Source organism: Dysidea avara, chromosome 5, assembly GCF_963678975.1.
Source record: "Dysidea avara chromosome 5, odDysAvar1.4, whole genome shotgun sequence".
Lineage (NCBI taxonomy): Eukaryota > Metazoa > Porifera > Demospongiae > Dictyoceratida > Dysideidae > Dysidea > Dysidea avara.
This window is the reverse complement of record NC_089276.1, coordinates 37,821,837-37,844,943: the sequence shown is the minus strand read 5'-3', so window position 1 is coordinate 37,844,943 and position 23,107 is coordinate 37,821,837. Positions and strand designations below refer to the sequence as shown.

Below are 23,107 nucleotides of genomic sequence, written 5' to 3'. Positions count from 1 at the left end.
TATCACGCAATATGTCGCTGTATTGCGATACACCAGAGGCAATATATCGATACGTCTATACACTGTATCGTTGCATCTCTATTAACAGGTTCCAGTATGTAAAACATGCATATTGTTCACAAGGGCTAAGGAAATTACTAGTACTAATATTGCAATTACTGTGACTCTACACCAACTCCATTATCCTGAGCTGACATTGCACGCATCCAACAATTAACAACTATAAGTTAATCCATAGTGTTCAACAAATGTTATCATTATAACTCAGCTATCAATAGCAGATACCCCTCAACAATCGGAATACTGTATGTAGCCTGAATATGGCTTGGGTAAGTTGGATAGTTTTGTCTATTGTATAGTAAACATTTGTAACAACAAAGAGGTGATTTAAGTAATGACTGAAAACCATAAAACATGTGAGAATGAGTACCAGTTAAAACTGATTAGTACAGTAACTGGATGTGATGCCCAGTGGAACCTGTGGGATATGGAGAATTTGAAAGCTGCCAGAGATGGACCTTTGAAACTATAGAGTAACCCTTAGTACATAAACTGACCTTGATAATCAGGACACCTTGATAATCAGGATACCTTGATAATCAGGACACCTTGATAATCAGGATACCTTGATAATCAGGACACCTTGATAATCAGGACACCTTGATAATCAGGAGACCTTGATAATCAGGAGACCTTGATAATCAGGAGACCTTGATAATCAGGAGACCTTGATAATCAGGAGACCTTGATAATCAGGAGACCTTGATAATCAGGAGACCTTTATAATCAGGACACCTTGATAATCAGGACACCTTGATAATCAGGACACCTTGATAATCAGGACACCTTGATAATCAGGAGACCTTGATAATCAGGAGACCTTGATAATCAGGACACCTTGATAATCAGGACACCTTGATAATCAGGACACCTTGATAATCAGGACACCTTGATAATCAGGAGACCTTGATAATCAGGAGACCTTGATAATCAGGAGACCTTGATAATCAGGAGACCTTGATAATCAGGAGACCTTGATAATCAGGACACCTTGATAATCAGGACACCTTGATAATCAGGACACCTTGATAATCAGGACACCTTGATAATCAGGACACCTTGATAATCAGGACACCTTGATAATCAGGACACCTTGATAATCAGGAGACCTTGATAATCAGGAGACCTTGATAATCAGGAGACCTTGATAATCAGGACACCTTGATAATCAGGACACCTTGATAATCAGGACACCTTGATAATCAGGACACCTTGATAATCAGGACACCTTGATAATCAGGACACCTTGATAATCAGGACACCTTGATAATCAGGACACCTTGATAATCAGGACACCTTGATAATCAGGACACCTTGATAATCAGGACACTATTGGTTGGTCCCAAGGTGTCCATATTAGTGTATGCTGGATAATATCAATTCACATGAAATAACAGTAACAACATACACATTTATATGGTGCGTACCTCTCTCTGGTGAGATCTCAACACTTTAGACAACAATGGGTCGACCACCACTACAGGGGTAAGGTAAAGACAGTGAGACCTGCAATAATCCAGTCACAAAAGGGGCAACTATCATTAAGCAGATCAGAGTAAGGTAATTACAGGATTCATAACACACGGTAACAACTGTATATTATTACTTAGTCTCTCAGTTATCAATTGTTGTAATAGGGTGGGGGAAGACTGAACTACACCACATCTTGTAGGATTGTTAACAGGTAGTGTGTGTGTTGTGTGGTGCAGTGTGTGTGTGGGGGGGGGGGGGGGTGCGTTTGCATGTGTGCGTTGTGTGGTGCAGTGTGTGTGTAGTGTGTATGTGTAGTGTTGTGTGTGTGTGCTGCACACTCACAGCACACATACAACAAAGCCTCCAGCAGCTATGCAAAACACAGCTATTGCCACCCAGCAAACCAGCACTGGGACACTTGTGCACCACTTAGGCATTCAAGTCTGTGGCGGCTAATCCTTCTGGGTAGTATTTAGTAACCTGTCAAAGTCTCGCAGGTAAAGGCCGCAGAATTCAAAGTTCTACAATGACCCAAACACTTGCTAATCGAGACAAGGCATTCAGGCCACCAGTCACCCATTACACAGATGGGTAGATTTCCTGCTCAAGTAGACAACAACAGCAACAACACTAAACAACATACCATGTACTTCTACTTTGCTCCTGCAGTAGACACAAACAAAATAATAGTAATCACACACACATCCTACTCAATTGTTCAGTTAGGGCTTCTACCCAAATTATATACCATTGTTGACACTTGTACTGCATGCTTGTTGGCCAACAAAGCAATGATATTATATTACCATTTTTGTTATTAAATGTAATGAGGGTTAGGCTATTTCATTCAATGGCTCTGAAATATATCCAAGTAAAAATACTTCAGGCATGCAAATGTGTGACTCTTTATACAGGTGGAACACAAATTATTAGAGTGTGTGTTGTGTGGTGCAGTGTGTGTTGTATGATGTTGTGTGTGTGCGTGTGCGTGTGTTATGTGTGTGCGTGCAAGCGTGCGTGCATGCGTGTTGTGTGGTGCAGTGTGTGTGTGTGTGTGTGTGTGCGCGCGCGCATGTTGTGTGGTGCAGTGTGTGTGTGTGCACGCGTGCATGTTGTGTGGTGCAGTGTGTGTGTGTATGTGTAGTGTGGTGTGTGTGTGTTGTGTGGTGCAGTGTGTGTGTGTGTGTTGTGTGGTGCAGTGTGTGCACGTGCGTGTTGTGTGGTGCAGTGTGTGTGTATGTGTGGTGTGTGTGTGTGCATGTGTGTGTGTTGTGTGGTGCAGTGTATGTGTGTGTGTGTGGTGTGTGTGTGTGTGTGTGTATGTGTGTGTGTGTGTGTGTGTGTGTGTGTGTGTGTGTGTGTGTGTGTGTGTGTGTGTGTGTGTGTGTGGTGTGTGTGTGTGTGTGCACGCGCATGTGTTGTGTGGTACAGTGTGTGTGTGTAATGTGTATGTGTAGTGTGGTGCGTGTGTATGTGTGTGTGTGTGTGTGTGTGTGTGCGTGTGTGTGTGTGTGTGTGTGTGTGTGTGTGTGTGTGTGCATGTGAGCTGCACACTCACAACTTCACACATGCACGCACACACACACACAACAATTCCTCCAGCAGCTATGCAAAACACAGCTATTGCCACCCAGCAAACCAGCACTGGAACACTTGTGCACCACTTAGGCACTCAAGTCTGTGGCAGCAAATCCTTCTAGGAAGTATTAGTCACCTGTCAAAGTCTCGCAGTAAAGGCCGCAGAATTCAAAGTTCTACAATGACCCAAACACCAGACAAGGCATTCAGGCCACCAGTCACCCATTACACAGATGGGTAGATTTCCTGCTCAAGTAGACAACAACAACAACAACACTAAACAACATACCATGTACTTCTACTTTGCTCCTGCAGTAGACACAAACAAAATAATAGTAATCACACACACATCCTACTCAATTGTTCAGTTAGGGCTTCTACCCAAATTATATACCATTGTTGACACTTGTACTGCATGCTTGTTGGGCAACAAAGCAATGATATTGTATTACCATTTTTGTTATTAAATGTAATGAGGGTTAGGCTATGATATTATATTACCATTTTTGTTATTCAATGTAATGAGGGTTAGCTATTTCATTCAATGGCTCTGAAATATATCCAAGTAAAAATATTTCAGGCATGCAAATATGTGCCAATAGCAATTGATTTTTTTTGGTGGTAGTGTATAACACTTGTGCCGTACAGCTGGGAAGAACAACCATGTTGATTTCACATAGGATCAATACACCCAATGGTTTTTGTGAATAAAAAAATCACTCAATGTGTGCTGATCTATTAAAATTTTCTTGGTTTATGACTACATGTACATGTACGTACAAGTGTGTGGACAATACAATCTATCTGGTAGCTAAGGTAACCAGATATTCAAAATTGCTAGAGTGGTATAGGGTAGTCAAATGATAAAATGGGGGAATATCCACACCTGAGCATGTTCAGTTAACATTAACATAGCACCTGTAGATGTTGACTATTTTGTGTACATACAGGTACTTCACAGAAAATAGTCAATATGTCATATTACTCTGTGATAATGCAATACCGAGTGCCACACACACGCACTGTCTCATCTCACAGGATTCACACTCTAACTCTGAAACACTATTAAATCACAATAGAACTACACGTTATGACTCACCCTGTCATGTATACAAGAGGCAACATACTGTAAGTAGCAAACCCTGGGACTGCACCTGCAGCCATACTAGTGGACATTTAATCCATCTTATTGCAAGTACTGACCAAATTAGGAATATAGCTGCAGGTGTAGGTGACTTCCCTTGTTCCATTACCTTCAATTATATGACCCATATATACTAAATCTCTAATTTTTCCTTTACTTGTACCTGTCGCATTTAGACCGTTGAAATTAGGACATCTCACTAATAAGGACACAATGGTCCAATACAAACAATAACCTTTAATGCAGATTTCGTCATACATATGTAACTGAAACCACACAACACCTGACACACACATTTAAACTACCAACACATTACCTGATACATATTACTACACTACCAACACATTACTCACTTATCAATGAACAACTTCTCATGTGCAGTCATCTCTGAAGGAGTGTATAGCACAAGTGCTCCCTCAGTGTTAGGGTCATGAAGGACACAGCGTACACCTCGTGACCTCATACCCAGACAAATAGCAGTAATCTTGTATATACATCTACAAAAGCTAAAACCAATCAATAAGTGTCTCATCGAATACAGTGAATCCTACATAATATGGACACTTTGTAATAGTGTCCTGATTATGAGAAATATCAAGGTGCCTGATTTCTAGGTCAGTTTATGTACTAAGGGATACTTGGGACCTTAACTAAGTGTCTGGATTATGTAGGTGTCCTCAAGTGTTGAAGTTACATGGTACATGGAAGAATAATATGATTTATACATCATCAATATAAGGTATTTCATATACAGGTTGCAGCTGGGCACTGTGTGAACCTTCTTTACTTATACTCAGAAACATTTATTCTACTTATATGCAAATAATGACACAATTTTACTTCTTCGTTGCAGAATAATAGACACTATATGGTCAAACAATACAAGCCCCTCAGAAACAAATTGGTACCACTAATTTATGCCCATTACAGAATGGGGAGTGTATAAACAGTGGAATGGACTACTGGAATGATTGAATGGAATTTTTTAAAGTTCAATATCATTTTTTACATCCAAATAAGTACAACTCCTCCCCTTATGTAAGCAAATAAATAGGATTCCCCTTGAAGTCAGCATACTTTTCTTCACCACAACACTTGTATGACTTACAACTCAATACTTTATTACTTGTGTGAAACTAACTGGTTCAGTTCAGTGTGCAACATGGCACTACCACAATGAACTTTGGCTTAAATTTTGTTTTCTGACATAATTGTGGAAAAGGCTCATTGTAAATGCTTACAAGATAGTCGCATTTCACTTTTCCCAATGATTTTCGCTTAGGTTCCTAGCTAGGTTAGTGGTAAACACCTTGTACAGGCTCTGCCTTCTGTGTTTGCCCTCCAGTACCTAACTGATAAAGTTGATCATAATAAATGAATACTTCATTGTACAGTGAATGTACTTTTACAATGCATTCATGTAATCAGCTAGCTAGCTAACTTTTTATCATTTGGGAACAAGGGTTAAGTCAGGAGTCTTCTTGGTATTCCCAATAAACTGCTATTGTGCATGTTCATAATTGACTTTACACTACAATATATTAGTAAACTTTGTCTATGGTGAGGTGAATTATGCTAAATAAGCTGACTTCAAGGGAAATCCTGCATACATAAGAGGAGGAATTGTACTTATTTGGATGTAAAAAATGATATTGAACTTACTGATGGATAAGGTTATACCATCATGCATCAGTTGCCATAAAACATGTACTAGGTATTCTGCAGCCACTAAACGCACTACCTTAGCAAATTAGTAATAGGTGATGTGTAACATATATGGATAGAAAATCCTACACACTCTTAGCTCCAAGTATGGGTAGTAGGATGTGCGTACATGCGTGCGTCGTGTTTGTAGTTTGTGCGTGTGTACCTGTAGTGTGTGTGTATGTCTGTCTGTCTGTAGTGCGTGTACGTACATGTGACCGTGTTGTTGAGACCAGGTAGGGTCAGGGTGCCCTCGCAAGCCAACAACAGGGTTATATATGCACACACTGCATCTAAGATAGAGGCTCAGGTCCCTAATATTGTCAGTGACCCATCCACCCTTCTTGGAAGTGGGTGCCACTGGACTGGACTGCTGGGCTTACATAAATTTTGCTCAAATACTTTTTTCCAACTACTCACTAAATGTGATAAGCTACATCTTTGGATACCACATGCTCAGGCTTCTCAATATCTTGGCAAATAAAGTAAATACGCAGCTTGCTGAAAGACTAGGTGATGCTTTATCATTTCTAATGTAATTGCATGGACTGAATTTTTATGATAAAACAAATTAATTTCAAACTAAACTGGTTTTGGTACAGTTTTTTGTGAATAGTGCACAAGTTTTATGACTTGTGGTGAATGGTGTTGATTTCTAAAACACTACTGTGGTTTAGTGTGATAACAAAACGCAAGAATACTAAGTCCAGTAAATGGATACACCCCTTGGGAGTCCATTCACTCATCTGGCCTAAATAAATCACTTGTTAATTAATTTACCCAGCATCCCTTGGTTGGTGGCTGGGTGGGTGCCTCTCATGGAGGGTGGGGGACCAGATCAAAGAAGAATCCGAGACATGCAGTCAAGAAGTGTGTATGTATGTGTGTGTGTGTGCAGAGTTGGGGAAGTTACTTCATGAAAGTAATATATTACATATTACTTTTATATCAGTATAATATATTACAGTCACATATTACTTAGAATAAAAAGTAACTTAATAATATTACATACTAAGTTACTAACTTAATAATATTAGCTACAAATATTAAGTTACTATTTTATATTCATGCTAAGTTACTTTTTTATTAAGACAGCTAAGTTAAAGTTAACATATAAACCACATGCAGTCACGTGATGCACATCAGTGACGCGTACATGCAACACCTGAGCACCAAATCCATTTATAATGTGTTACTTGCTCATCGTTACTCGTAGAATCACTCGTTACATCCCGCTAAAGTTACTCGTTACTTTTCGCTTCTAACTCCTTGTTACGTAATAATATTACTTTTGCCATTACTAGTAACGACTTATAGTTTCCTAAAGTAATTTAAAGTTATATTACTGTATTTCCAAAAGTAACGCGTTATATTACTCAGAATTGTGAATTGTAATATATATTACGTAACGCGTTACCCCATCTCTCTGTGTGTGTGTATGCGTGTGTGTGTGTGCGTGTGTGTGTGTGTGTGTGTGTGTGTGTGTGTGTGTGTGTGTGTGTGTGTGTGTGTGTGTGTGTGTGTGTGTGTGTGCGTGCGTGCGTGTTACCTTTGTAGTTTAGCATTGGTACTTTAAATGGCTTGGATAAGATCTGTTGAATTCTCAATTCCTGTGAGAAAGAAATTGTATACACTTGTGGATGTGTTTCCCTATAACATAATGCATAACAAGACATGGCAGTGCCAGAAATAATAATTGGCCATTTTGCTGACATGACCGACTGAAATCCGATATTTCACTCTACCAAAATGGCCAAACAACAATTTCTGACTCTTATTTCTACCACTGCAGTAGTTATACAGTGTAACAGCTAACAGGTATCACTCACATGATCCATACTACAAACAGGTTGAGCAGCTTGTGCTCATCCTGCTCCACTACAGACAATCTGCCAACACTTCTGGCCAACGACAACCTCTTGTATGGTGGGACAGTGTGATTGGCTAGACTAGTGTTACAGTCCCCCAGTGGTCGTTTCCTGCGGCTAGGGGCACTGGACCGTAACTATGGATAGAGTGTCGTGTGAAAAGTAAGTAAGGACTGTATATAGATCATTCCCCCACTGTTTCAATATCACACAAACTGGGTCTGTGTAAGACATTGATTCAACCCATATCACTTACAAGGATGTAAACAAATGCACATACGGTATTAAATGTGAATAGTAAACGGTAATTAATCCCAGCTATCGACAGAAAGGACACAACAGATGCACAATATTACAAAATGGGTGCATATAGCTTACCATATCATGTCATTCCAGCAGACTTCAGGTTTACTGTATTCTCTAATTTGAATTTAGGCCCCTATTTGGTGATTATTAGTTTCTCATCCACCGCCCGCATCCCTCTTAAGCTACCGCATGGTAAGCTATTATTTACTCTGCGCATGCTCAGAAGAACACGTGATATCAAACTGTTATAATTTTTGTTGATGAACGCTACAATGCGCTATATATCACCAGGAGAGCTGTTGTTTTCCTTAGCAAATTGCTGCAGTGCCAGTATGGCACTGCAATCGTGCTCTATCGACTTCATCAAAGCAGGCTTTCAGTTGACTGTCGAAAAACAGTTGGCGATCACGAAAATTAGAACCAGCTGGTGAAGGAAATGTTTGTAGTAAGATAGTCTCGCGGCGCCCGACCCTAAAAAGAGGGTCTGGTGAAACTGTGTACAAAAAGTTTGGCGCTGCCGGAATGTTGGAAGCTCCAATCAGATCGCTCCATTTCAAATTGATTATGTAATGCGTACATTTCAAAAGATTCGCGGCTTACGGTTAATTACATCCGGTGACTCTGCCGCTTAAACTCATTGAGAAAACAGCTATAGAATTCTGTTGAGTTCATTTTAATGTTGAATAAATAAAGTAGCGCTATTAGTTTGGTGATGCTGTAAGCGGATCTGGTTGAATGGATGTTGTGACGTATACAGTGCACTTACGTAACACGTAAAACGTCATCCAATAAACATTCCAGAGCTCAAACTTTTTGTACACAGTTTCACCAGACCCTCTTTTTAGGGTCGGGCGCCGCGAGACTAGTAGTAAGAAAGAAAGACAATTTGGACAAGGTCTGTACATCAGTGTGTTAATATTATAAAATAATGGCATAATGGTAATACCCTCCCGCCCACATCATAATAATTAGAAAGGATGGATGAGAAACTAATAATCACCGAATAGGGGCCTTAGTGTTACTTTACTTGGAATATATATAAATTCCCGAGTTGGAGTGTGGAAGCCGCGTGAAGTCACATGGTGTAAATTGTTGATACTTCTCAGAGTTGTGGTGCTTCTAATGTCGCTCGTTCTTACGGCATAGATTACGGTAAACCAGGTAAGGTGTGTGTGTATAAAGTAGTACGTGCTAGCCGCCACTGTCATATAATACGTGAAACTAGTTGAGTACGCGTAGTTGTAGTAGACACAGGAACACTAGTAATGGCTCATAGTTTGTTACCTCACCTTGTTGTTAAAATTATCTTGCTGGCTACCTGCACTGTTGGTAAGTTGCGTATAGCTGTGCATATTTGAAGTAAGCTATTTTGCTCTTTGCAAATTTTACAACCATTAGCTAATGGTCAGTTTCTGTTGAGTGATAATGAAACACGTTTATTTAGCAGGGGAGGACCTCACTGAAATGTTCTAGCCACTCTATTCTACATAAGCAAATGATCAATAAAGTATCGTGGAACTTCAATTTGGAATCGTCTGCAAAATGATTTGTATAATGCTGTAACTGTTAAGCAATTTAAATCTTTATTTTGTGTTAGTTTGTAAAGTGTTTTGTTTTGTTTTGTTGTATGTGTGTGTTCATATTGTAACTTATTGTATGTATTTGTCACAGGGCACAGCTGAAGAACAGCTGATGTTGTCTTCACTGTATAAATAATAATACAAATAAGTTGTCAAGTGCTTATTGTCTATAATATGTACAAACTAGCTGTTGCAGTTTCACAAACAATCGTTTTATTCCCTGTAGCTATACCCCCTCCACCCAGCAATGTGAAGATATCAGAGATCAGGTGCCGGACGGCAGAGGTCACATGGGATGAAGTAGCTAACACAACAGGCTACACAGTTTACTGGAGATTACAGGATGGTGACATTATTTCTCAGGGTACACGGTTTGTCAGTGGCAGTACCTCAGTAGAAATTACTGACCTCGTACCAAGTAGTGATGATGCCATAAGGCAGTACACAGTACGTGTGACTAGTATTCAACAAGATGACACCAGTGAGGCATCTCAAGATGTGATGTTTATCACCAATAGTGAAGGTAAGAACTGCTACCATATGATGAGTTGTGGTTAGGTCAGTAGTTCAAATCTCCTAGTATTAACATTTTTCTGTTATATTTTCCACCTTTTTATATCTGCCTGTTTGAGGTTTTATCTCATAGTTTTTAGCATAAAGCACAACACTTGCAATGCTAAAGCCAGACAGTAGTTGTTTTGATTGTCTAAAATATGTTTAAAATTGTACTTGAATTTTTATTGACAGTGAGATTACAAAATATAGTAAGTCTTAGAATTGTAACATGTATTACATATTGTGTAGCCTTGGCAGTGGAACCATTTGCACAAGCCAGGAGTGACAGTGTGACCATCAAGTGGAGTACCCCTCGTAATAACACTGGCTGTGATGGCTCAGTAATCACAAGATACACCATCAACTACACTCTAGTAGAGCCCAGGAATGATTACATACAGGTTGATGTTGATCCTGACCAGTCTGTTATGGTGGATATTGATGGGCTTGTGAACTCAACTGAGTATCGTTACTTTGTTGTTAGTGTTGATCGGAATGGAAGAAATGTTCATAGTGTATCTAATGTCTTTACCACCACAGATGATTGTGAGTGTCTGTCCGTCTGTGTGGTATAGTTTGTACCATACATGTAGTGTCACTAGTGTACGGTATTACCAGTAGCTTATGAGCCGCCAAAGGCTCATAAGCTCCTGGTATTACCTGTTTAGCTTTTATCTCCTATATATAAATGATTTTAGACCCAATGTTTAAAAGAGCCTGGCTGGCATCTAGATATGAACACACAAGGCGGTAATGGTTAAAGTTGAGAGTGTTTATATAGTTGACTTACAGTTTGGAATGTTAAACTAAACACACAAGGTTAAGCATCTATATACAGGCTAGTAATTTTAAACCCTATATAATTCCATAATTAACTAGTTTTTTGCACCAATCTAAATGAACTCAAGGCATGCGTTCTAATATTTGGCCCCATAATTTTTTATTTGAGCTTTGTATCAGAGTAAAGCAGTATGGTATATGTGGTATGTTGTGTGCTGATTGACTTTTGAATCTTCAATAAGAGAACACCGATGTGCTTTTCCCCCATCTAGTACCATCCCCTCCACTACTGCAATATGCTAAACCTCATTCCAATTTCATCGAGCTAATATGGGAACCAGCCCCAAATGCTGAATCCCAGGCCATCAGAGGATATGTGGTACAGTACAGAGAACTAATACAAACCCCTGGTGTAGGGTTCTTGTACTCTCCAGTCACACTCTACCAGTCATTCAATGGCAGGGATAGGTCAAGTGGAGTAATTGATGACCTTGATCCTGATAGTGTGTATGACTTCTCTATCGCTTCTGAAGCTAGGAGGATTGGACTGGGTCAATTTCAGGGTGATCATTTGCTGGTCTCTACTACGTCATTCAGTAAGTGATGTTTTGTTATCACTGTGTGAGATTCATAAACATCCGTTGTAAGATTAGTTACAACCAGGTATAGTTTACCTCTTACTAAAAGTGATGACAAGAGGAAATATCTCCCATTATTGCTCCGTACATGTTAAAATTGCTACACATTTGGCACAATGCATGCTACATAGCCCTTACCAAATTTGCATCTTTTATGGAGGAACAACCTCACGTATAATATCAAAGTGACTTTTGTATTTTGCTTACTACTTGTACCGTGTGCAAAGTCATGCAATATGCTTCTTTCTAAAATACACTTAGCAGGTTATCTGTCTGCTGTAGCCATGAGCACAAGAACCACTAAGAGATTGTTTACAGAGTACAATGCATGTGATTCGCTATCACACAAGGAATGTCAGTTCAGTTATACAGTAGGACCTCAATTATCCGAACTTTGATTATCCAAACCCTCAATTATCCGAACAGTATTGGTGACTGTTCTATTAGAATATTTTGTCACAGGTGTATGTTCTATTAGAGTAGCTCAACAGAGCTCTGTATAAAAATGTTCGGGCTTCAGTTATCCGAACAAATTCACTTATCTGAACACTTTTGTGATTCAGCTGACACAAAGGTGATGATTTCTCAAATCTGACTGTTGTTGAAGGTGTGCGTGTGTGTAGTGTGGTGTGTGTGCACGTTTGCCGCTGCGTGCACATGATCCATACATATTTAATTTGTGAGAAGTGTATTATTACATTCTATATCCACCATACAGATCCAGTTTCATTCTTCAACCTGAGACTCACAGACACTACTAGTGATAGTTCATTCTCACTAGACTTGGAGCAGACTAGCTCACAACTGATGCAACAAATCTCATCAGCCATCACTGACATGTATCAATGTGTACTACCAGACTACACCCTCAGGGGGACTATGGAATTGTGTGATGACCAACAATCAAACTGTGCTGTTTACACTGGTAGGATCCTCAGCTCTGACATGGCCACTGCTAGTGAGCTATTTGAGCAAGTTGAGGTCTGGTTGAGTGCACAAAATGGTTCACTACTTAATGGAGCTCTAGCTGTTGATTCTAGCTGTCCGTTAAGACGTCTGTCACCATCTGACAGTGTATGTAGCAATTTCAGTGATTCTGAAGATGATTCCAAAGATGATTCTGAAGATGAGACCAGTGATCAAGAAGCTATCGACATTATTAAAATGGTGGGAATCGGGTTTGGCAGTGGTTTTGCAATTGTAGTGTGTTCGCTCTGTATCTGTGTGTGTGTCAGTAAGAGGAAACGAAACAAACCAGACACACTAACCTTGTCAGACAGTAATCCCAACTTGTCCCCATTCCTAGTGGCTTCACCTACAGGTCGACACTACTCAATTATACTAGATACAAATCCTTCTTACAATCATCACCATGGAAATGTTGTGAAGCCAATTCAAAAGACAGTGTTTGATGGTGGACGCTTTGAGGTTACATCTGACAATGACAATCGATACTCCACCAATGAGAACCCTTACTCCTACACTTCACTAAAGACTGTTCAACGTCAAGCAGACATTGGAATCCCTGAAATCCAGATCCCTTTAGAAGAAGATGAAACATTTAATTCTCCAAAAGATGAACTCCCTTCTATACACCAGTCAGTAGACATGGAACAGCCAAACAGAACAAGCACTGTGAGTGCTAATGATTGTGTTGTGGACTCATTACAGTCATCTGGTTGTTATTCTAATGAACAAGAACTATCAACCTTTGAGCCACCATCTTATGATAGAGAGACTTATCTGTCAATTAGCTGATCTACCTCATGAAGTTCTTTTATCTAGTCTACTTAGAATTGATGGAATAATAGTAAACTATAATAGTAAACTATAATAGTAAACTATAATAGTAAACTATAGTAGTAGTTATGGTACATGCACTGCATGAGTTAATATTTATTATAATAATTATGTAATTTGTTATTTATCAATTCAGTACTAATGCGGTGTTTGTTGTGTTAGATCTCACATTGGATGTAGAAATTTTTTCTCTGTATGGGTGTTTAGTTTTGGGGTATATTGTTGTGCAACTGATTAAAATGTTAAGATGAGGACTGCCATCTTCACTGTGTTCAGTGTAAGTAGCGAAGAACATGACCAATGCATCAAAATTGTGAACATTATAATGCATGTTCTGAAAGCAGTTGAAAATTTTGGTCTTATTTATCTGCTGCAGCTGTTGTACATGTTGTACTAGTCATCTGCAAATACTAGCCAATTTGTGCAGTGTATCATCATTGATTGCAAGTGAACTGTGTTAGATGATTGTATAATCCGTAAATTTTAAATTTACTATAATTATAGGTTTATGCAAACCAGCTAACTAGTATATAGTTATTGTAAGTTGCCTTGATTATTTTCCTGAGGTAAAAGAGTTGTTATTTCTTAGTATAAGGTAGCTAAGACCTTGTTAAAACATTCTGCTAAAATTTAGGTATGTTTGATTGCACGGTAAGATAATTGTATGTACAAATACGTACTGTACTTTTAGCTAAACTGGAATTAATTGGAAGAGTATTTCAGAGGTCGGATCCAGGGTTTGGGGTGGGGGTGGGGTCCAGGGTTGTATGTAGCTATGAATCTTGGTGGAGAGGGCAATAAATTATGTGTTCTAAGTAGTTTACATGCATTATATAATTAATTGATCAATAGCTACATGTAGGGAAATAGCTTCAGTCTGAGCGTGAAGTGATTGTCACCATATTTTAGAATGACATATAAAAGACCAAGCCATGTAATGTTAAAAAAATGACAGTGCTTTTTCTGGATTATATTTAGATCTTCTACTTCCATAATTTTCACTCAAGGCTTATAGTTACCTTGAACTGACAACAGTGCTGTAGCTCCAATTGTTGGCTAACAGAGCAAAAAGATTTATGCAGTCTGTACAATATACTACACTAAACTATATCAGGACAGATGAAGTAAGCAATGTAAACTGTACCCTTCCATTGTGGACCTTGTAGTTTGGCCTCAAGTATTCATCCTATGATGGCCTGACTACACCACAGTAACATAAGTTGTCTCATGCACAATCATGTTAGTATTGGTGAGAAATTAGAGATTTTGCATGTAGTACTATGACACAGTTAATGACTTTCTGAAATCATTTTAGGTTTGGTATTATTCTAAAGACAATTTTTTTAGCAAAACCGGCTACATTAATGATGAGGGAAGATATCCATACTCCCATAAAGTGTATATAGCCACAAATATAAATGATATACTCTAATAAAACAACCAATCCAAGGGAAGATTCAGACTTTAAAAAAGAGGTTCCAGGTCTGGAGCATATAGCCACCTGTTTGTAATAACTATTTCAAAACAAACATTCTCTCAGCTGATGATCATGAAAATGATGATGTCTGTGTCATTGTTCCAACACTTTATTGATCACAACCGACTAATCTGGTCAAACACATTGCTAGTACAATATCATAAGAGAGTATACTTGTAGGACACACACTAATTATACTAATTATCACATGACATTTTCAGAACTCTCTTGAACTTTATCTCTAATTAATGCTGTTGTAACACGTGTTGTCTTGTGTGATATTATATTGTAACTGCTGTGATTTAATAATCTGATCAATATCATCATAACCCCACAACAATTGGTGACCCTGACGTGATAGTGCATCTGCTACTGGATTGTCATTACCACTCACATGCTGCATGTTAGTTGTAAATTAGGAAATGTAATCCAAGTGGCGGCTAGCTGCCATGCACATCATTTGCACCTGTGTGGTAAACATATACATAGGTTTAGTTTTCTAATCTATTAGCATTGTCACTACATGAGTATTATTTATTATTAACACTTTACAGTGACCAGCACTGAAGGACTGACAACAACATGTGCTGCAGCCGCTGGATTACCTAACCTAGCTAGCAAACTGGAACTGGAAACCTAAGAACAGCACTTGACCTAACTAACAATAAGGTGTATCAGAAAAGGGCCAAAGAAAGGAAAAAAAAAATCCTTCCTACCCCAGGATTTGAACCCAAGGTCACCCAATATCTCGTCGGGGCCGCACTCAGTCTTCCTCCAGGAGGGCTGGAATTTCTTCCTTTAACCTAAAGTATTTATTATTATTATTTAAAGCTAAAAATAATAAATAATTGGGCTGGGCTTGTAAATTACAACTGATTTCTGATAGTAGGGTGGTTTGATTGGTATATCTGTTGTGGTAGTGGTATTTAATTTTATATTGTTTTGTATGGTGTAGTTTATTTAAATTTTTGTAATTATTTTGAATTTTCTCAATGTGATCAGTGCGCGTGTGTTGTGTGGTAGTCATATTGTTGTAATGAAAGTATATACTATTTACAAAAGAATAATAAGGACATTTCATAACTTAACTTCAAGGCTTGTAGGATCATGTTTTCCAGTTTGGTTATGCAATCAACTGTAGAAATCACTCCCTAATGTAAATGTGAAATTTTACATTGACGATAAAATTATAATGCAGTCAAGATAGTACTGATCTTTTGTGGAAGCTGCTCGTGTCCTTGCCAGAAACAACAGTTCTCTGAACTGTGTGTTCTATCTGTATGCTCAATCCAGGAAGATGGTAATTCCCAAGATGATGCTTCTACATCTAATCCCATGGTAGTGCTTCTGTTTCATCTAATCTAGATGCACAATGGCTGGAAGAATTATATTCATTTATTTTGTCAGCATCTGCAAGACCAGATGTCATTGTAGAAATCGAACTGCAGAAAGAGAATGATAATTATGGTCTAGTACCCATTCTGGTCATAGAGGCCCACTGTATGATGGTGCACTTTCTAAGCTACTGATTTTGCTGATTGATCAGTTGTGGTTCTTGCAGCATATCGACATTGCCATTTGTAAGTGTACAGGATTTGCATTTCCTAGAGAGACTACACAGTCTTTTGTGACAATGATGGATGTGGAATGGACCAATGATTTTACTTTCAAATTTACTGTAACTGCATCAAGTCAGGATGAAGTGAATGACAAAGTTGTAACTGCTGCAGAAACTATCTGGAGTACTGTTGGATCATGCCGCTTCCAAATTATTCAAGATTTTATCACCACAGGAATTGAGACAGGTAAAGTTTGGGGGCTTACTGTGAACAAGTCCATTCAATGTCCAGTATTATTTTGCGTAACAGTGACTTTTATTACAAACTACCAAACAATTGAACAGTTTCAGAAAAACTATCACGACTTGATATAATGAAGAATGAGAATGGTGTTGAAATCAGCCAAGTGTCGCTTCCAGATGGCTTCATAACTTTTGGTCCTAACAAGGTTCTTATCACAAGATTTAAGAAGGTAGACCATTTGCCACTGGCTAATCATCACAGTGTTTAGGCTGTTTAATCCATGAAGTTATTATGGCACTCAACGAATTGCACAGCACTCTTCGAATAGCCCATTTGGATGTCAGGTTTGAAAACATCTGCTATAGTGGCAATGCTACTGAAGGCATGAAGGCAGTGCTAATCGACTTAGACAGATGGGAGCCAGCAGATAGCCCAGCAAGATTGTTGCATATTAGATATCCTGGAAGTGTTATGTATGAAAAACTGCAGAATTTGACTAGAGCTGAATGGAAAATGAAATGCACTGATTTTAAACAATTTGGTAAGTAGGTGATGTGTGAACAAATGTTTGCAATACATGTTGTGGTTTTGATGTTGAAGTGTCCCATTCTGTTAAGTAGCATATCATATATGATTAATGTGTTGGTGGATCATGTCATGGAGATTTTAATTATCACAAATTCAAAGGAAGTATCTCAGATCCGTTTATAGCAATGTTGTACAACGATGGTGAGTTTCAAACTACATTTGTATAATTAGCTTATTTAATTAATTACCAGATGAAATGACACACATATACACTTTTTATCCCAAGATTTCCTTGATATCTAATTTATTTGTTGTATTTTTTTAGGAAAATGTACTACAAGTCTTCTTTCTAGTACATCATGGGAACAGAATCAGTTGTCTGCTGTTATTATGGATAGGTATAGACGTTAAGAACAGTGAGCGACTTACAACTATACCATGACTGTTATTGCTACATTGTTTCTAATCCTTACACATACACAGTAAACTCTACAGGGACATTGTACACACATATTGCGTTGTATTATTAAATATATTGAAGGAAACTGTAACTACATTTTTTCTTTTCATCAAGTCTGTAAATGTATAGGCATGACTTGTAAACAAACACACTGTGCACACATTTGTGTATTGTGTTGTAACATCTGTTGTAATTGTTGTCATATTTGAACATCATTTGATCCAATGTTTGGTTACATGGTGGGACTATCAAAAAGATTGTGGAATGGTCCTGTGCATGTGGCACGTACCAATGCTAGTCTGATATAATGCTGTGGAGGGAAGCAACTTTAAAAGTTACACATTAAAATTTGAAGCATACAATAGGCATGGTTGTCTTTCTGGGAAACACATGCTCATTTTAGTAATTACAAATGCGATCGTTGTATCTTTGTAAAATATTGCCTTGAATGATTTCTGGATACTCCCTGGAGCTGTACCAGATTTGCTATAGTAAAATGTATAACTACTACTCACCACCACTGCCCAGCTGCAGGGTGGCTATGGGTGAGTGCCAGATTTCCTGATATCATTATTTGAAAATGTGTGTGGATGAATGTGTGTTTGATGTGTTCCTTTGTCTGTACACACCTACATTCCAAATTCTATGTCTGCTTGTTCCTATATCTTAAATACACTGGTTTGTTTAGTTGTTTTTTATAGCATATAGCTATGATTTTCACATGTGATTGTGCTATTAGAATAATGTTAAATGTGACTGTTGTATTAGAGTGACTGCTTTATTAGAGTAGCCTTAGACAATTACATGGCCTACGCAATATTTGCAACCTTTTCACTGTGCTATTTAATAATAGTTTGGTGATATTTTATATGGAAAGGGTTGATACAGAAAATCAATGCCTTAATATAGTTTTGTTGCCTGAAGAGGATGATGACCAGTGAAGATAAAGTGAAAGGCAAGGTGTTGCAGAGGACACACACTCGTTTGAATCCCTTAATGCATATGCACTGTTATTGTGGTGATCATATGCATGATTGCCCCCACACCTTCGATGTCCCTACTATACAGTACTGTTGTACTAACACTCACTATATAACACAGTGCCTAAAACAGTAAGAAAACTTCTCTTAAGTTCTCCAGACAAAGAGGAGAACCTGGATCCATAATAAGGACAAAAAAATTTGGTCCCAACAGGTCTGGTTCTATGAAGCAACACTCACAAGTGACCACACACCATTGATGTGTGTGTGTTCTACTACAGTGTTCCCATCAGTATGCTAGTATTATCCATTATCGAGAGGTGTTCACCAACTACCTACTGTATAATGGATTTCTTCCTGGACAAATATTTGCAGATTGGCTGCTATCTGTGAAATTTTTCCCCCTCAGCTTGATCATTAAAAATCTCCCTTCTTGAAAGTTTAGATGGTGGCGATCAGCAAAACTCAAAAATAACCCACTTTTATGATTATAAAAAAACTTCACTAGCTTAAAAGCATCTGTATACCTACAGTCAGGATGCTGATACAGAAGTTGGTGTCAGGGCTCTAGGTATATAATGTTGCAGTTATATGTTGTACAAGTGACAAGGAATTTAATTTGGTGGATTGACAAAATTTTGCATATTTGTAGAAACAAAATCCTGCCAATATCATTGTGATGTCGATGTTCTGCAAGCAACCTAATCACCAATTAAATCATGTATCGTATGATAGTGATAGAAGGAAAGGTTGACATTCATTGACTTTGACCAATTAAAAATCACAAAGTCATGGACCTAAACACTTTAAAGGAGTTTACAATTTACTGATTTAAAATTTGTTTCATCATAATTTCCTGTCACACACACACATTACTTCAAGCACACTTTCAATTGTCTAGTGGCAAATAGCACATTTTTCTTGTTTGTTAAAACACTAAACTACTTTATATACTTGCTCTAACAAGACTAGATGGTGTTACCACGACAACCTTGTCTATTAATGGTGTAGTTGTACCAAAAATAGAATACAATAACATGATAAATCAGAACACTGCACAGTAGAAAAGTATGGTGGATAATTTAAGACGCGAGGGACACTAGATCCTCTAAAGTTCTCCTACTATTTTTAACTAGCTTTCCAAACTTGAAAAATTCTTGCTAAAAAGGTTAATATCCTTGTATACAAGGTTGTCAACTTTAAAGTGAAACACGAACTGGTAATTCATCATTTGGACTCTGTCGCTATAGGAAAGAGAGAAAAACAATTATTATATCAATTGCATTGTATACAACAGGGTATGAATCATGCTTGATAAAACTTGCTTGTAGCACTTAAACCATTTAATCCTTTTTATCCAGCATTTTTGCAAGGGTTTTCAGTAAAAAGAGTACACTAGGGAGAGGTGTAAATTCACTGGTATGCTTTACAATGTTGGTCTAGTAGCACCACATAAATTCTCTGTAATTTAGTGCTAGTGTTTGTTTAGAATGTTTAAGGTGGCAACAGCTGTATTCTGAATGACTGCTTCAGAAGCTGGCTACACAGTGTACACAATAATCAGCATTCTTTCGTTTGACAAGTCAGAGGATTAGCAGGAAGATGTATCCATAAAATATTAACACTGATCATACAATAACTATCACATCAACATTTTTATAATACCCTTTTGGGATAAGATAAAAAAAGAGTACTCTCTGTACGATTGTGAAAATGCTGAAAATATGGATGATCCTGTATAATGTTAGATAATTTAACAAGAGTTCAATGTTTCAAAATTATATAACTAAAAAGAGTTCAATTGCTATAGTGGTCAGAAATGGCTACACAAAAGGAATGCTTGAAGGAATGCTTGACCCATGACTGGATTTCAGTGATATTTCTCTATTACAATAAATGAAATGCCTTCAGTGTAGTGTATTGCTTTAGCACATAGAACCATATGGACTGATCAGTTATACACACACTATTGGCTGGTCCCAGGGGTTCAGATATAACTGACCAATTGTCTCACAGAAATACTTACCAACATGGTCCATATTAATGTGATAAATTGGAGGGTCTTGCCGAGGCCCTGTAGGACAGACACACAAACAGACAAAATTACAGTAAAGCACTAGAAACATATAAATTGATGTCATATTTCATGGACATTAAATTTATGAAATATAGTATTTCTAGCACTTGGGCAAACAAAACATTATATGTATTAAACAAAAAATTTTCAGTATATAACAGACTATAAGTATATGTAATAGGATGGATGGCTGTGGTATTCGGGATTAATAGTGCGAGCATTGTAAACAGGAAGGAGTAAAATAGTGCGAGGTGAAGCCGAGCACTATTTCCTTCCTGTTTACAATGCGAGAACTCCGAATACCACAGCCATCCATCCTATTGCAAATTAATCCGACAACCATAGCAACTGTTACTAGGCAACAGAAATTTAAAAAATAACCACTGCAAAAGTCCAATCACACTTAGCAATCGTTGCCTGGAAACTGTTGCTATGGTCTCAAAATGACTTTTACCTTAGCAACGGTTACCTAGCAACCATTGCTAAGCAACCATATTGTGTCATACCTTGGGGGCATCTATCACTATGGTAACAATAGTTGTCAAATCGGACATTTACTTCTAATATAAACACATGACACTATTTTAGCCAATCAAATTAGTATTATAGATTTTTGTCATGGGACCGTGACAAACAAGTGTAATACTAATTCTATTGGCTAATCGCTTGACGTATTTCAATATAATACATCAAGCTGCTATTGAGATTATTATACAGTAACACATTCAGTTGTTGGATTATTACGTAAATAATCTATACCATACCATAACATCATGTCCCCAGTATCCAATTTTAACATTAAAGTAGATAGCAAGGTTCTATTTGTATATAATTTCTGTCATGACAACCTAGGCTACATCGTGTGAGATTTTATGTCACAGTGTCACAGTGTCGTGATATCCCAATGGATTATACAACAAACACTGTAACAGAACATCACGTATACTGTACGTACCATCTTGTCGGCCATGATACAGCCAAAGTTGTCATCAATTTGTTGACCAATGACACAATCCCAGAGAAATTTCACTCCGTACAATAACACAAGTAATCCATTATTTGTGATCATAATCAGTAACGTCAATTTGACTAGCAAGGCTTCTGAATGTAGTAGGTCAGTTTATGTACTAAGGGATACTTTGGGACCTTAACTAAGTGTCTGGATTATGTAGGTGTCCTCAAGTGTCCACAAAGAAACAACATCAATAACAACATCAATAACAACATCAATAACAACATCAATAACATGCAACAACATACCATGTACTTCCAGTTTGCTCCTGCAGTAGACACAAACAAGATAACAGTAACACACACAAATTCTATTCAACACATGGAGCCAGACCAAATGTCAGTTAGGGCTTCTATCCAAATCATACCATATACCATTGTTGACACTTGTACTACATGTTTGTTGGCCAACAAAGTTATGATAATATATTACCATTCTGTTATCTATGTAATGAGGGTCAGGTTATTGTAAATGGACTCATTCAATGGTTGTGAAATATCCAAGTAAAAATATTTTAGGCATGCAAATATGTGCCAATAACAATTGATTTTTTTTGGTGGTAGTGTATAACACTTGTGCCGTACAGCTGGGAAGAACAATCATGTTGATTTCACATAGGATCAATACACCCAATGGTTTTTGTGAATAAAAAAATCACTCAATGTGCGCTGATCTATCAAAATTTTCTTGGTTGTACATGTATGTACAAAAGTGTGGGCAATACAATCTGTCTGGTAGCTAAGGTAACCAGATATTCAAAATTGCTAGAGTGGTATAGGGTAGTCAAACGATAAAATGGGGAGTATCCACACCTGAGCATGTTCAGTTAACATTAACATAGCACCTGTACATGTTGACTATTTTGTGTACATACAGGTACTTAACAGAAAATAGTCAATATGTCATAATACACAGTGATAATGCAATACCAAGTGACTACACCTGTAAGTGTACTATTATTGAGTTCAATGATATTAGGGCAAACCTTAGCAAGCCCCCCCCATTAGAAATTTGCTTCAACCATCAGTACAACTGTTCGACTGTTCCCTAAAGTTTACATAATGAACATGGAACTGGGCTCGCCCCACATGATGCTGTGTACCATCCGTCTCTAGTGTATAATAAAAGTGTCTAGTGACTCTGAAGTACCAGCCGTACGATACTTCTTCACCATCACTGTCAGTGATGGGATAGTCTCTTTATACAGGTGGAACACAAATTAGTAGTAACTGTTGACTATACACTACTACAAGACAAGCCTGACTACCTGCACACATAAAAACTA

At 37.9% G+C, this 23,107-nt stretch overlaps 2 protein-coding genes across 2 annotated transcripts in view; one reads left to right on the top strand and one right to left on the bottom strand.

Annotated features, from left to right (window-relative positions):
* Positions 1–23,107, bottom strand: part of LOC136256303 (DNA repair and recombination protein RAD54-like) — a 58,353-nt gene that overhangs the window by 4,808 nt on the left and 30,438 nt on the right. The gene's annotated exons all lie outside the window — the stretch shown is intronic.
* LOC136256295 (uncharacterized) lies at positions 9,311–13,617 on the top strand. The gene is made up of 5 exons (XM_066049220.1): positions 9,311–9,462; positions 9,940–10,236; positions 10,518–10,814; positions 11,321–11,644; positions 12,405–13,617. Exons 1-5 carry the CDS (start codon positions 9,399–9,401, stop codon positions 13,442–13,444), a joined length of 2,022 nt encoding a protein of 673 aa, XP_065905292.1. The 5' UTR covers positions 9,311–9,398; the 3' UTR covers positions 13,445–13,617.

What these genes read in the sequence shown, in the direction of transcription:
- LOC136256295 (XM_066049220.1), top strand. Translation starts at nt 9,399, where the DNA reads ATGGCTCATAGTTTGTTACCTCACCTTGTTGTTAAAATTATCTTGCTG. An exon ending in GCTGGCTACCTGCACTGTTG is followed by an intron (nt 9,463 to 9,939) that starts GTAAGTTGCGTA and finishes TATTCCCTGTAG; the next exon opens with CTATACCCCCTCCACCCAGC. An exon ending in CTTTACCACCACAGATGATT is followed by an intron (nt 10,815 to 11,320) that starts GTGAGTGTCTGT and finishes TCCCCCATCTAG; the next exon opens with TACCATCCCCTCCACTACTG.